The following is a 17,909-nucleotide window of genomic DNA, read 5'->3' on the forward strand; positions in this document are numbered from 1 at the left end:
ATGAAGTAGAATATGTTCATTCTTTTAATTTACTCCAAATTTTTGGGAAATATCTATTTAGGCTCCATGGAACACATATTTTGGATTCGCGGAACACCAGTGTTCCGCGGAACATAGTTTGGGAAACCATGGTCTAGGTCATTATGAATTGGGGCGGATTTATTATTTATTTGTGATTTTTTCATAACTATTTGGATTTATCCACGTTGGTTGGTTTGCTCCATGATAGAAACCCTCCTCCTTTATCCGGGCTTGGGACCGGCAAGAGTGCAACATATCTACACTCCAGGCGGAATATGTAATATATATTGCACACACACACACACATATATACAATAAATAATAAACTTTTCGACCATCGTGACGCATTGGGGTAACCTGTTAGGTCACGATAGTATTAATTTAATGTAAATAAATAAACACATTACAAATAAATTATAAAATAATAGAACAAGTAAAATAAAATGATTCTACGACAAGGAATCGTTTTTGTTATTATTATTATTATTTAATATTTATTAAGAGTTAATATTGATATTTTATTAATTATATCTTATTTATATTTATTAATAAGTATTTAATAGTAATTATTATTATTATTATTTAATTATTACAAACAACAAAAACCAATCACAAAAACAGTTGACAATATTAAAACAGTCGAAATAACGTATAAATATATTCACAAGTATTTACAAATCACAATTATCATTGAAATATTGATGACATAATTTAATTTCGATTCATAAATTAAAGTATAAAAAAACGAATTTCCGCGATGCGTTTGTGCTAACCCTAAAAGTGGTCTAAAGAAGCACGATCGAAACCGCGCGCGAAATACAAACGACTAAAATTAAGGCGTGACTTTATAATTATATATACCACTGTTTCATCGCAAATTCTATAAATAAAATCACTGAAATCGTTTACTAGGAACTCAAACTGATTTTTAAAACATATATTGCCAACTTTCACGTTTCCGTTTCTTTAAAAAACGAAGGTTTTAACGAGCGCATCATATCATGCGCTTGGCGTTGTACAGTAGAATTAGTTGCGCATCATATCATGCGCTTGGCGTTGAAAGGATTAATACTGCATAATATTATTCTACTTTGATATCCTACGCCAATAGCACTATTTCTTAAAATAGGCAATATTTAATACTCCGCTTCTGCTTTCAATCAATATGGAAATTGTCGTTTTCGTAGTTCTAAGCCATGGAGATATCGTTTTTAACACATAAATTGTACGCTTTTAGAAAAAAAAATTTTTTTTCAGTCCTACCGATATTGCAATTCCTAATAACTGCCGTAAAATTGGACTTTGAGAAACGTTTCACTTAGAAACAACCCGTATATGCAGTATATTAAAAAAATGTAGTAAAACCATTGATTCAAATTACATATATATATATTTATACAAACATATTATCACTGACCTGTGTGTGAGAATAAAACATGGAGAAGTTGGAGACGATGACGGGCACTGGCAGCGCAATGGTTAACACTCCTGCTAAGGCGCACAGAGCCCCCACGAACATGCCCACGTATGTCTTGGGAGCCATGTCTCCATAGCCCACGGTGGTCATGGTTACTATTGCCCACCACAGGCCCAGAGGGATACTCTTGAACTGATTGTCCGGATTATCCTGAAAACAAAGAAAACATTGAGATATATTTTAAAGATTTGCTTAGGATTTCCCAAACAAACTTTATTATTATTTACGCATCGTAGGTATATACATATGTAAATATTTGGTTATATTATAGTTAGGCATTTGTGTTTTATATATGTACATATTCAATAAATATACTATTTAAACAATAACACTATACAATAATATTTTCAACAAAAAGATAATATAACTTGATTGTTATCTAATATAATTTGCTGATTATTTACTTTTTCATTGTAGAAAGTAAATACTTTTGTATATATTTTCTGTAATAAATAGTAATAATAAATACAATACGATGTTTTACAACAATATAAAGTAGATGGATTAAAAATTAAAAATACATGCTAAAAATTCACCTTTATTATTTATAATTTAATAAGAATTTGTTTCTTATATATTTACAATTTGTAGAAAATTTTTTTTTTTTTAAATTTAGCTTTAATAAAAATGTATTTAATTGTAATTTTATAATGCTTCGAATTTGTATTAAATTTTAGTGATTTATTTAATTTTTATTTAATTTTAGTGATTATAATTATTTAATAATTTTTTTAATTCCCATTACCATAAAATATTAACGACTTTGATTTAAAATATTGCGATAGCTCCATTTTCACAACATCTGCATTGATTTTTTTTTTATTTAGAAAGTGTTGCATAAATAAAAATATATGATAATCAAAAGGAGGATAAAACCTTTCAGTCAAGTACCTTAATTTTATCAAGAGTAAATTTCACATATTGCCGTGTTATAAAGCTATTCAACTTTTGTTCACAATTGCAAATGATCCAACTGATCACAATAAAGCTTGCTGTCATCGTTTAGCCAAGCTTATGAGTTTCATAATGCACATATTTTTGCTAAATATTTTATTTTACAGTGTGCCTGGACTTCGAGGTAGATTTTGCTAAATGACCTTTAGATAACCACTGTCTTCTACGACGATTGTTGTCATCCAACACCTTTCAAATGATACTCAAGATTCAGAAACTCTTAGAATATGCAAATAAGCGTCGACTTTCTTTTCTCAATTTCCGTTTTCCTTGCTCAATTGTGTGGAACCCATACGTCTTGTCTCCTAGCCAAGTCTTCAGTATGTTTATATTTAGTATTGAATCAGACAGGATTGGTTTTTCGACAAACTCATGGATAGTTTGAGTAGGAATTGCTTCTATTTTTGCAGTTCTTCTATCTTTTCTGGCCAGTCTGGTTTAATCAAATTGTTTAAACTATCTTTGATATGTATGAATAATTAATGAATCACGTAACAAATGTTTTTAGTTTCCATAGTTGCCGATTACTAAGAAAAAATCGGTAACTATGGATATTTTTGTTTTAAATATTAAATGTGGAGTGAAGGTGAGTACCAACAAAGATTAAATAAAAATAATATCTTTATTAACAACCAAAGTGTGACTAACTTTTTGCACTAAAATATAATAAAACTTCCTTAATTTCTGGATTACCTAATAAAAAAAAACAATTAAATATTTCATACAATTTAATCATTTACTTATAAGTTGATGTATAAAAACATTGAGAAAATTGATATGTATTAAAGTTTAATCTTAGTATATTAATGCATTCAGATATATGTAACACTTAATTATTAATTATTGAGTCGAAAAGTCAGCTTTATAATAACATTAAAAAAATTAACCTACTTAACTTGACCTTTATATATTTACCTTTTTAATATTGATAACATTGTTACTAATAATAAATAGTCGCCTAAATATATTATGTTGCTTTTTTCATATATGGGTGTATGTATTTAATTATTTATTTAAATTGCTATTACCTGTATCGTAACCCAAATGTTTTTAATTTTATTTAATGTTTTGTTTACAATCGTATGTTGCTACTTTTTTTATATTAAAATCATTAAAAAATGTTTTTAATATAAAAAAAACATGTGGGTATTGATAAATAAAGGTAATAGCAATTTATATATATAAATAAATACATACACTTATATAATATATAAAAAAGCAATGTAAAATATTTATGCGACTATTTGTTATCGGTAACAATGATATCAATGTTTAGAGTGGAACATATAAAAAGGTACTGTCAAGTTTGGAGGTCGTCTATAGTATCTTAATTTTTTTAATATCAATATAATAAAGCTGATTTTTTGACAAGTAGCTGAATGCATTATTTTACTAAGCATAAAATTTTCTCACGAAGAGTAACTAACTTAATTTATATGTAAATCTATACGCTGATATCAAATTTGTCATATATTTTCCTGACAGTTATAGTTGTGTACTAGTTATATATATTTTATTAGTTAGATAAAGAGTTTGCAGTACGATTAAATTTTATTTAATTTAATTGTTGCAGAAAATACCCATACGCATAACTAATAACTGTTTCAAATAAACCTAACTTTACATATAAATACGATTTTTTTTTTTTAAAAACTAGTTGATTTCACTAATAACATATTAGAAAATAACGCAAGATGTTTTTTTTATATTATAAAATTTATTATAACTGATAAGAAATCAAATCCTAAGCCAAAATTGCGATCCCAAGATTTTAGATAACCGTTATTGTGTCGTATAACTGCTGTTTTATCGTCATCTCTTCAATTGAAAAAGATTCCGAAGGTTTTGGATAAGAAAATTGAGGAGAATAAAAAATACAGCTTTTCGTGTGACAATAAAAGATTTTATTGTGTCCTTAATAGTTTTACTAATTAATGGAAACATAACATAATGATTAATATCATTGAATGAATTGGAATTTATTAAATATTTCAGTGCTTTACTTAAATATATTGCTTTCGTTTTTCTGTTTTTTTTTTTAATTTATATTATCATGTCTTTGTTTAATGCAAAAGTTGACAAAGTAATTTGATCGAAGTTAATTTTAGTGGTTTTAAAACTATTATTTTTACTAATTTCGATAAATATGATAAAAAAAATCTTCTAGTCTATAATAATATTATATTTATGTACTAAATTTTAAAAATATTCAAAAAAAATAATTTACATGGTTACAAAATTAAATTCACTAGACATTATGATGCAAAAAATAAAAGTTTTATTGCAAAAATATTTAAAAAAATATGGTATATAGATTAATAGTGTAAGAGCATACAAAATAATAAGGATCAACTTATAAATTTTTTTTTTTTAATATAATCGACTTTGTATTTATATCAATACAAAATGATACATTGTTAAGTTAGTGTCTAATATTCTAAACGCAAAATACCACAACTTACAAATATATGTAACTGAATTGCAATTAATAAATTTTAAATTGCATACATATGTTTTATTATATATTTTATTTTATCATTATTTATTGAGATAGATTTTAATTTAAAATTAATGTTACTGTTTCTATATACTACTTTATTCATGTTTTTTTTTTATATTTTAATGAATAAATAAACTCGTTCCTTTAAAATGTGTGTAGCTGTATGAACCTTTTTTTAACATTTTAGTCGATAAAACTTCTTTGGATGACCTTTGCGTATGTTACGCATTTTTTTAACTGCCCTGGACTAAAAAGTTACTAGTTACGCCACTGGTTATACCATATTGAAACAACACGCTACCTATTCAGATACCTTTCGCATGACTACCGCACAATTTCGAGATAACATTTTGTGTTGTGGCGTATATTAGAAACGTTTTTCGAAGCGTGAAAAGCGCTCGGCAACACACTATAGATGTTCTGTAAAATTTTACGTAACGCTTATTCGGTCGTTTCGCCAGAAATTCGCCCGCTCGTTAGTTCGCACGTGAAACTACGAAATATGTTGAGCTTAGTCTGTTTTTATGAATAGAAAAAAAAACTATAAACTCACAGAAAAATCAACAATTTCCTAAAGGTACTGTGTCTTTGTAGAAAAAATGGGCAAATATTATAAAAATATTTATTGTAATGAAATGAAAATTATACAATATTTTCATTTAAAATAATATGCAAATATATGTAAGCTCCTTTTCGTCAAATTTGCGTCGAAATATGTTTGTTTCAAAAAAATTCGACTGTCAAAATTAAGCTCTGTATCTGAGAGCTTTTCGTAAAGTAGCTGTTAGTGTCAAAATTTCACAGCAAAGTCGTATGTCTTTCGTCACCTTCAACAAGATTATAATGTGTCATGCCAGTGACGAGTTTTTCACATATGTGTCATATAATACGCTTATACAAAATACTATTATACATATATTATATTAAAAAAAAATGCAAAATTTCTATGTATTATGTATATGTATATTGTATTTTTGTATGTTAATATTATTCTTTGAGGGGGAAAAACATTTATTATGAATAAAAACACGACGAAGTAAATGTTTATTGTAATTCTACGAAAATCAACCTTCACAGACATAATATAATATTCCACTTTTTCCATTCCAATTTTTAATATTTTTTTCTTAACATGTTACACTGTAAAGAAAATATAATGGAACAAGCAGTCGTCGGCGTCGAATAGGTAAAAAAATTTGTTATTTGTTACATTATTTTATATGAACAAAAATCGGATTTCAGGAGAAAGATTCTATGGAGACTGCATTGCAGGTTGTGAAAAATAATACGTAGCTGATAAAAGAAGCAAACAATATCACTAAAGTGCTGTATAAGTAATATTATAATTAAGATATTAAAAAGAATATTTTAACAAGAGACTATAGTTATCGCAGGGATTTAAATCGGTATCTTTATGGCAAGTTTAATTGCTGAATTGTTGTTATTCATATAGAATGTAATGTTAAAAATATAGTATCTCAAAGAAGAACGATAATAAGCGTTCTTAGATTTAAAATCAAAATTAATAGGCATAGATAGTAGTTAATAGGTTAATCAACCGAAATCACAGTTTTACTGTCCGTTGATGATAATGCTACTGATTACTATATAAAGAGTAATCCCGAAGTAAATGCTATTTTTTTTTTAGTTGTCCCTCTTGCTTTGGCTGTTGATCAGTGTTGCTAATAACATAGACTCAATTTACAGAAAAAAAAAAGTAAATTTATGTGTATGGTAAGATTGCAAAGGGATTATATATTACGACTATATCTTACCAAACTATAACAGCAAGCTTTTATTGTGATTAGCTAGATCGTAATGCACAAAAAAGTAAAAAAAGGTCTGCACTTATTAACTGAAGTCGAATAGCGAAATAAACTCTTCTTGGCTGGAAGGTTTTATCTCATCCACATTATTCTTCAGACCTTGCTCTTTTCGACAATTATTAATTTGAATTGATGCAACATTTCCTAGATGGATAAAAATAATGCAGATTATGTGAAAAGCAGGCTATCGAAATATTTGGCATCAGCTTCCTACATTTTATGCTAATGGAATTAAAAAAATGACCGATTTTATTGATTTATGATAAATCAATAAAATAAAAATATTAATTTAAAAATATTTTTTGCTTTCTAAAAAACAATATTTGAATATAATTAACACTTACTGGGTATTTATTCCTAATAAAACTGCCCATTTTAAATTGATAAATTAAATAATAAATTATTAATAATATAAATTAATAGAAAAATGGTTAATAGTATAACCTAATAATATATTTAATAATATGTGTATATATATATATATATATATATATATATATATATATATATATATATATATATATATATATATATATATATATATATATATATATATATATATAGAGTAAAAATTTAAACATTGTGTAATTAAAAATAGTTAAATGCGTGTGAGTAAATATTAGGTTTTATTAGCAACTATAAGAAAAATAATTGCCTCATTTCCATTAGTTTGAAACAATCTTAGATATGTTTAATGAACCACACAAGACAGTATTACAAAATAATTAAATATTTTATTATATTACATGAATATTAAAGAAGTATTAAGATAAAAATATATACATACATTTAATAATAAAACTAATAATAATATTTAGTAGCTATGTATAAGAAATTTATGATATCTAAGGGAATATTTTACGATGGGTATATTATAATAGTATCCCTATAAGATTATCCATAAAAGTAGTAACCTAAAAAGTTTTTCAAAGAAAATAAAGAAACACCACTGTACTAGATTTAAAATAAAATATGTAATTTTTATAAAACATCTACAATAAATTTAGGTAAAATTTAAAAAAAAATTTAAAATTAATAACTACAACTCAATTTATTTTATTAAAGATATTATACATACATGTGTATATGTATAGTCTATTGCGATACACATGTGTATTTGTTCTCACGGTGAAAACTTGCAAACCCATTCGGATTGTAACGTAAAGCTTCACCACATAAAAGAACAATAACATCCGGGTTTATTTGTTGGCGAATATTTCGAGGAATAAAAGAGTCCTTAAAATTGAACGTTTCGCCTCTTTTGGACCACACTGTACTTGTATAATTACCGTTACGTTTAACTGTGCTACGCGACTAAAATGAATAATTGAACTAGGGACGAAGGAGTTTTATGAGCAATGTTTGATTTTCAATATGAGAAGCGAAACGAACTTCGTGGAAATGTGTGAATATTAAATTGTAAGGTATAAAAGTGATATATTTTTATATTGCGTATAAAGTTTAAAATTTCTGGTATTAATGTTTGATACATGATAAAGTAAAAACGCCTTATGTAGGTCATCGAGAAAAGGTGTATTTTTTTTTATTTTTTTATATAAATAATAATAATTATATTTTCCAGACCAAAAAATCAGTTTTAGGAAAATATTGTATATTTTATTATAAATATATTAAAAAACTAAAGATAAACTAAAACTTAATTTTATATGACGTTGTAAACTTGATAAGTTAGTCCTATTGCGAAATGTCTAATATAATAAATATGATAAATAACAACAATGACATACAACTACAGTAATCAATTACATTGAAAAACAATTTATTATCTATTTTTATTTATTTTCCTCAAAATAAATACGTTTTCCTTGAATACATTTTTATTACCAAATATAATTCAGAGTTACACTTTTCCAGGATTGTATTCCCCAATCGTTACAATGCCAACAAGAGCGTTGTTAATCAAGAGTATTTTTAATATAAATGTATTAATCTCAAAGGAAAAGGATATCGCTGTTTCTACTATGACGAAATTAATTAGAAAAAGGCAGTGAAATATCACCGCCGAAATGTCGGAGTAGAATTTCGCGAAATGCCATTATTTAAATTCGCTCTTGACGAGTGTTTCATTTCACCCTTCAAAAAATGAGTTGCCAAAAACAGAACAACACAAAAAAATGGTTCACTCCATCATTGAAATTCATCAATCAAGCCGGATTAATGACCCAGCCCTTTCGATCCATAATTAAACCCCTTTTATAATGTCGGATTATGGTTTAAAATTGAACTGGGCTTTGTTATTATCCACAATGAAAACAAATAGTGAGGTGGAGCAAAGTTTCGCATTTGTTATTTGGACTGTTTAGGTTTAAGCTTTAGTGTTTGGCCGACTTGAACTGTTTTACAAAGTTGGGCGTTAAAATTCGATAACAATACTAGTTCGTCTATAGCCTTACGAAATAAGCCATAAATCTTTGTCAGAGGGTTAAAATAAGTGCAATTTTATTCCTTATATTTTATTTACACGTTTATTTCCAATTATATTAAACTCAAAATTATATGTTGAAAAATAAATCTAAAAAAATTGAAAATAATTGAAATATTTTATCTTGGAGAGTGTTTCGCATTATACGATATTGCGAAAGCTTAATCATTATTATTTGTGCTCCTTAATCATTACAATAACAGCAAAATTATTCATTAATTCCTGTATTTTTAAAATATAATTTGTTTTCGTATTATTGCTACACGAATCATTTTTACTTGGTGTGGTAAAAAAACTTTAAAATACTGTGCTCTCACGTTAGATAATCAATCAATCACTGTTTTGCTGAAACGGGTCTTGATCTGACGTATGTTTGACACTAGTCAAATAATATGTATTGAACATGTGGTACGTGTTCAGCCTTCAAATTTCAAATCACAAACAAATTGTAGAAAATAAACTATGAGGTAAAAATAGATTTATTAAATTATTAATATTTTATTAAACACTTATAATATGTATTCCCAATGTCGTTTTTTTCAAATTTAACTTTTAACAGTCAGTCAAAATTTTGAACCATTTTCGATCTATATTTAATTGAATTATGAGAGATAAATACACATGTATTTTTAAATTTTATTATAGCTTATATTTATGGCCATCGTGACGCATTAGGTAAACCTGTGAAGTCACGATGATTTTAATTTTAATAAATAAATAAAAATAAAATAAATGATTTACCCGTCAATACTTGGGTACATATTTTATTATGAGTATATGTTACCACTGCGACGGCACCGACACGATTTTATTGCTTTTGACGTGGATTTTTACCTTCTGATAATTGTTTTTGTGCCCTCCTATTGACCAAAATTCGATTTGAATATACTGTAACTAATACTATTTTATCAAAAGTGAGTAATAATATCGATAAGGATAGCTATTGTATTTTTAAAACATAGTGTAATATCGAAGTGCAGACAAATTATAGAAACTATCTAAAGAGAAACGTCTGTCTGTACTTCTTTTTCTGCTTATTTTACTTTAAGATAAATATTTTTAACTCGACCTAATAAAACTATAATTAATTTTAGAACTTTCATCCGGTTAGGTTTGGGTTTTAACAGCAAATGGACGTTTCGCAACTGTCAAATTGAGTTTCATAGACATTTTAGAGCAGCATGTAATTTTACTAGCGCTTTTATCAATTAAAATAATTTTGAGCTAATAGAAATATATGTCTACTGGTGAAAATTTATTTGAACTTCACTAGTGTATATATAACTTTACTGAAAAATACATACATTTATACATGTAAATAAATAATGATAAATATTTAAATGTTTATATTACTACATATAAAAAAGCTTAAATTATATAATTTTATTAGCACCTGCCATATAAATTATATTTTAACTAATAAAAATATATAACTACCGGTGAAAATCTATTCCGATATGATTTTACTGAAATTATATTTTTTTTAAATATTTTCAGCATAGATTTGAGACTGTTTTTTTTAGATTTTCTTTGATGGATGACCCCAGAATTTATGGCTTAGAATCATGAAATCATTTCAGATTTTTATAGGGGAGGGGGGAAGTGCAAAAGTTTTTAATATTTATATTACATTAAGATTCATGATATTTCATTAAATGACATGCATTTTTCTTGTCGAACTCAAAGGGGGGGGGGGCAACAGGCCGTCAATATAATGCGACTTAACGCCGTTGGAGCACCTAAAAACCAACATCCGTAAAGTTATATCCGAGATACTGACCAAAATTTAGAAAAAAATCATCGAAAGGATTGGTTGTTTCAAAAGCTCCAGAGGCGGCCATTTAACTGATATTATTTTTCATAAATAATGAAATATAGCCAGAAATAATCCAGCAATAGATTAACAGATTTTACAACGAATTTTATTAATTTGATAATTCCAGGTAAAATGGTTAAAAAAATCGAAATGCGGACGAAGTGATAAGGGAGCTTTCGGAATATTTTGAATAAAATTCTACAACAGTTTATGATAATTAAATTAAAAATTGGAATGAGAAGTGAAAATTTTTTTCGAGAAAGTACTTATAATTTGAATCATTAAAATATATTCTAGTTTCATTAAAAAATCGACATTTAATTCAAGATTACTTAATATTAATTATAACTATTTTTTAATAATGAGTCTAAAATATAATTGTAATGTATAAACAGGCAATCTATCATATAGTTAAAAAATAAGTATTTTATATGCCAAGGATTTGGTAACGTAGCTTTAAAAGATAATAAATTGCTTTGCCTCTTTTGTTATCAGTGTTCAAGGACACTCGATTGCGTTAACTTAAAATCTATTTACCATGTAGTCGGCCAAATGCCAGAATTTGATGATTTATGATTCTTTATAAATTATAATCGCTTATCATATATAATCATTTTTATAATATATCCATTATTAAATTATTGCCATTAAACGATATATTTTTTAAGAATATGCTCATAATAATTAAAATGCTTTTATCAATTATTTATTATATTATAAATTAATAAAAATATGGAAAAATATACTTTTTATATGCTTACTATTTTTTGTTACATACGCATAATTTATGATCCATAATATATTTACAATTGTTTGCTTAAATCTGCTCACGACAGGTTAATTAATTTGAGAAAGGTGCTGCTATTTCATGCTAAAAGTTTTATTTTAACCATTTTAATATATTTTACTACCATATATTATATTAAAATTGATTACCTACGTAGATTGATGAAACATGCTTTGTGTGCCATTAAATTTATATTCGTGTATGCGAAAGCATTTTTACTTACATTCTAAACATTTAATTGCCATTATTAATAACTGAACAAAGGTATAAATTGCTAACCTGTTAAAAAGTTAATTTTGAAAGTAATTATTTATGTAAATAAAAAAAAGTTAGCTTGACGTGTTTTATCATCCTCAGTATTATAATTTAAACTAGAACAGTGAAATCCTTTTTATATTAATATCGCTACCCTCGCGTAATTTTCTCGCTCTTTATACTCGAGAGACTGCTGCAAACGATGGTTTCATTTTAAATTTTCTGAAGTTGTGAATTTAATTAATATTGATTTAGTGATGTAATTAATCTGATTGTAAATTGTGTATATATTTAAAAATAAATATGTATTATCTACTCAATCATTATTTAAAAAAAAATGACTTTGCTCTAAATAAAAGTGGTCTCCAACTTTGTTACTAGGCCTCATGTTTTATGTGCTTCTGATTTCTTAAAATAATTTTGTCACCCTTTTATATAATAAATTATTTTGTCCTTCAAAACATGAAAAAAACGCATTTGTAATTTTTTTTTTTGGTACAGTTCGAAATCTTCTTTTCGTTAGATGGAAGATATTTATATCGAATTAACATGTGTCTATAAATAATCATTGCAATATCCAGTGCTTATTAATTAAACTGTATTTCCATTGAAAAACAGTTGTTAAAGATCTTAAGTGTTATAGGATCTGGTAATAATATGGAAAAAATGAGCACAAAAAAATATAAAGCAACTTAAAAGTTTTTACTTTATAGTGTGTAACAACATTTTGGTAAAAATAGATAGGGTCAATATTTTACCACAAACAAAAACCATAAATGTGAATAAGAAGCTTTTGACGAATATGGCAATTTAAATTAAGCTAAGAATTTTTCAATCCATACACAGACGCTGTTGACATATTAATCGAGCAACTGAACTGGAACTTCAGAAACTTTAGATGGTTTAACAAGATTTTGGCTTTCTTACTGTTTTAAATATAATAGATAAGCAGATATTCTATGGACCTTATAATCAAATATACGAGAGATTTTAACGAATCAGTTTTACGTGAAATAGTTATTGCAAAAAAAATTCTAGTCGTTGGATGAGAATTAAAAAAAAAAATACTATTTAGAAATTCTTCAATTAATTTTACGTTTTATTTTGGCAGCAAACTATCAATATCTAGAGACAGTATATTGAATTTTCTTAAGTTTTTCAGTAACCGCCACTTCAGCAGAAAAATCATTTAGTATACTCAAACCGGTAAAAAACAATTTAACCTTTTAAACGCCGCAAACTATTACTACGGCCGTGCACTACAGGCTGGGAATTTTCTAGCAAAAACAAAATTTATTGAAGCTTTTTTTACTCAAAAATGTATCGATGGAAACTTTTTTTCCCAAAAAATGTATTATAATGACATATAAAATAAATATACAATATGTCATTTTTACTGTCTTCTCAGAAGTTTTCCCAGAAAAACAATATATTTTTTTCTCTCAAGCCAGGGTTGTCACATAATAAAAAATAAAATAATTAAAAATATTGTAAAATATATAGCAACAAATTATAAGTTCATTAATTACAAATGTACAATATAAAAACAAAATGCCAGGGTTGTAACATAGCTAATAGAAAAAATAATAATTATAAAATTTCATAAAAATATATTTACAATATATATTTAAATTTATAGTTACACGTACCTATATATAAAAAAATAGGTAAAAGAAAATTTAATACAGACGAATAAAAAGACATAAAGTCAGGGTTGTCATATTATTCTTAAAAAATAAATTTAAAAAAAATGAATATATACATATATAAAAAGAAGCCAGGATTGTCACATAACTTTAATTTTTTTTAAATATATTAAAAAAAATAGTGGAATATAAAGTAATTGAACGTCAAACAAAACTTTTATTTAGACCTCTCTAGCATAGATAATAATATATGCAATTTATTTAGAGATGTTAATATGTGTTAAAATATTTTATGTCTTACAAAACATTTAATATTAGCTAGTAAAATAAGAACAAAGTGTATTTTGTATGGCAGGCCTTATGTGCTTCACCATATATAACGCGTTAACACGCTTAAGACGCAAAAAGGGTTAAGATCTTCAATAGCTCATGCCAGGCTGAGCAATTTGTATTTACTTTCGATTGAAAACAAAGTAACACACTTATTAGTTGTAAACAGAATAATATATGAATTTGCCTTTCTGAACTTTTAAAATATAATATTTTTTTTATACAAACAGCCGTCAAAATTAAAAACAACAATTAAAACCCCGTTATTATTATCCCTAGAAAAAAAAGAGAAAAATATATTTGTGTGTTTTTGCGGCTTCTGGTGATAAAGAAACAGTATATTGTAACAAGAAGACCTTTTCAATGGGTAGATTATAGAAATATACCCTTTAATATTGTATTACAAAAATCTAATTTTTTTAAATATATTTCTCTACAAGTTTAGTATTCAAGAGCTTTATACTGAAATGTATGTATCAGTGGCGTGCGGTCCAAACATGCGGTAGATGCAGCGCATGCCTTGGGATTGTAAAATGATTCTAAGAATTAAATATTTTTATCATATATATATTTTTCAATTTACGTAATTATAAAACGAAATCGCTCAGAAAATCGGCTACAGACAACCATACCGAGGGAGCGGCTAAAGCTGACTGCAGCGCGGGCGGGCTGTCTGGTTTTGCGCAGTCGATACGCGTGCGCCATGAATTGAGAACTTCAGTCGTTACTCGTACTCGTGTTTACAGTTCATGCGGTATACGATTTGAATCTGTCTATTTCTCGAGCCTTTCAGCCTTAATGTCTCACAGTTGGAGCCACTGACTTTCCATACCAATAGCCGGGCAGATGTGAATGACATTAAGAAATACAAAATGAATTTCCAGAACCGCTTTTTACATCACTTAAGCACTCGCATGGAATTGTTTTTAAATTTATGAGGTTGAAAAGCTTATATATATTTTTCACCAGATATTCATTTAATATTAATAAATTGCATTAATAATGTGATTATTAAAAATGAACTAAAATATATTTTGACCGAAGTATTCAATTTAATAAAATTAATTCCTCTCAAAATATATTTTTAATAAATGATTAAAAGTAAAACTTTTCACTCCTACTAGTTAAGAATAGACTTTTCAACTCTAAAATGAAAGCGAAATTTAGCAATTTAAAATGTATATGTTTTACCGGTGTCTATTTCTTTCAGGTTAACCTTTTGAAAGGTAATCTCAAAATATAAGGGGCAAATGGAATACATGTATGTGAAATATGATTTGCCAAAGTGAGTACGGATGTTTTTCTAGACACTCTGTATCTGCACCACTCCTAGAGTGCGAGGTTTTCAAGCAGCTAAAGCACTTAGAAGATTGAATTCAATAAACAAATAGAGGCATGGCTTCCGCAGACGCGATTCCATAGGCAAACTTGTATCACTTTCATATATTTTATTGCGACATCATTTTTTTATTACATAAATATATAAGATAAGATAATAGTGATAAATAATACGATTTACAAATATATAAAATCTCTATTACATAACGAATTTAAACAAGAATAACAAATAAATCGATGGCAGACTCCATAAAGGGCTATTTTAAGACACGCTAAGACTGAAGTAATACTTTATATAAATGTATACCCATGGCTCATGGTATATATTAATTATTGATTTAATTATTACATTGCGCGAGCAAGTAAAACAACACCGCAGGCTCAAATTATTGGATAAATTGAACTCTCTTATTGTATATAATAGTTATTGTGGTGTAATCAGAATAATATTTGCGATGCGGTTAAATCAGATTGACAAAGAAATATTTCAATATCGCAAAATTTAAATTGATATCTTACATGAAGCATGGCTTTTTTAATTATTATTCCATTAGCGTAATTTTAATAATAAATTTAATATATAAATGTAGATAACAGAACATCAAATAATAAACATCTCGTGTTAAGAGAATTTTTATTCGGTGAATTTATATCTGAATTATTCTTATTCTGGCTAATTAATAACTTAAAAAAAAATAATCACAATCCTAAACAACCTTATTCAAATCACATGCAAATTCCCTGAACAATAATTCGCTCATTTGCGCATGCTCCATTCCATGGGGAGTTCGAACGCCCTTCTAATCGCTACTTTCTTTGTTGTCATCGGTAAGGGTGGCTTCAAAATACTTATATTTCTTTACTCTTTTCATTTATTATTTTTACCGGTGGGATTCACCGAAGCTCTCGACACTTTTTGTATTGATTTCTATACCGAATTTGGCTGCAACTCGCTTGAAAAACACGAAGCGTGTCTAAAAAACCCTTATATTTTTTCCAGAAATTTTTTTAAAAATCAAAATCCTAATAATATTACGATATCAATATATGAAAGAATTAGTTTTTTCATTTTTTTATTTAAAACTTTTTTTTTTCTAATACGATAAATAATTTTATAATCATACCATTAAATATAACATTTTTTTCTGGTTCCTAATATTAAACAAAAATGTTCCAATATTTTTATTTTATAAGATAAAAATATAGCTGGTTCATATTTGCATCATTATGCATTTTGGCACACATTTCAATGTAAAAAATTGATTCAACACACATTTAAGTTTTTGCATTTATCACGCTCCACAAATGTTTGAAAATTGTAATTTAGATATTTACACTGCAATTCAGTGTCATTCCAAATAGGAAAATGATTAATTTCCTCTAGTCATACATCTTGAGATGGTGACGTTGATGTGTGTGGCTGTTTATGATTGATTTTGATTTATTCTTGTAATGTAAATGATCTTCCCACTTTCTTGAGTTCAAAATATCAATCGTACATAATGTTTGAGCCAAGTTGCTTCTAAAATCAGCCAATTTCATAACGTCTTCGTCTTAATTGCATCTTCGCATAAAGTCAGAAATGTATAACTAATAGTAATATTAGTATATTACTATCCAGTAAACACCACTAATGTGACTATTATATTGTTTAGAACCTGATTTTTGTTGCTTATTTTTTTCTGTCATATTTTTGAATCACGTGCATTATCTTGGAAAAAAATATTACTAATTTATACTGCTTCAAAATATGTCACAAATTCATCTGAAGTACCTCTTTTTTGCTTTAATTTCACTGCAAGATGAAATACTATTTATTCTCACAGGTTTAAGAGAATGTATTTTATTTTTTGCCAAATTGCTTATAACTGTCACTGATGTATAATAATTATTAAAATAAAGTTTGTAATTGCAATTTCTAGGAATTTCTCTAGATAATCTTACAGTGATATTATTGCTTGCCCCAAGTTCTAGTTCACCATGAAAAAGCTTAGCTGAATCATTCTCTGTTCCAGTGTAAATTTTAAATTACAGCAATAACCGAAATTATATATTATATCCCCATTATAAGTGGCAAATTGGTTTGAAAAATTATTTCTAATTTTTTTTTAGTGACATGTAAAAGAGAAAAATGTATTACTGGTGTTTGGAAAGACATATGGATCTAATAAATTGTTTGTATATTAAGATTTTATTTTTCTGGTAAGCGCATTTTTTCTATAAAATATTTGTATAAGGGATGCAACGGTTACAAGCCTTTTAGAGCTAAGTTGCAATATGTGCTAATTAAATTCAAGCTTGAAGTCACTGTATTTAACGCTAGATTTCCATTCTACTGTCTACTGTCCTAATTACTTTGGAGAAACAGTTGCAAAGTTTGTCTACGTTTCGTAAATATAATTGACTTTGTTTTATTCTGAATAATTATAACTTTTCAACTCTCCAAATATTTATTTGAGTTTTTAAGAGATTTTTGTAATTTATTCGCTTTTGGTTTGAGCCTGTGAGCACTCGTT

General features: G+C 26.7%; 1 protein-coding gene across 1 annotated transcript in view; it reads right to left on the reverse strand.

Annotated features, from left to right (window-relative positions):
• LOC148239263 (potassium voltage-gated channel protein Shaw-like) overlaps positions 1-17,909 on the reverse strand; it is a 204,591-nt gene that overhangs the window by 34,242 nt on the left and 152,440 nt on the right. The window contains exon 8 of the mRNA XM_088183931.1: positions 1,439-1,648. Within this exon, the coding sequence (XP_088040057.1) occupies positions 1,439-1,648 (210 nt within the window). The remainder of the gene's footprint in view (positions 1-1,438; positions 1,649-17,909) is intronic.

This window comes from Plectrocnemia conspersa, unplaced genomic scaffold (genome assembly GCF_051122295.1).
Source record: "Plectrocnemia conspersa isolate PC_06_02 unplaced genomic scaffold, ASM5112229v1 ptg000001l, whole genome shotgun sequence".
Lineage (NCBI taxonomy): Eukaryota > Metazoa > Arthropoda > Insecta > Trichoptera > Polycentropodidae > Plectrocnemia > Plectrocnemia conspersa.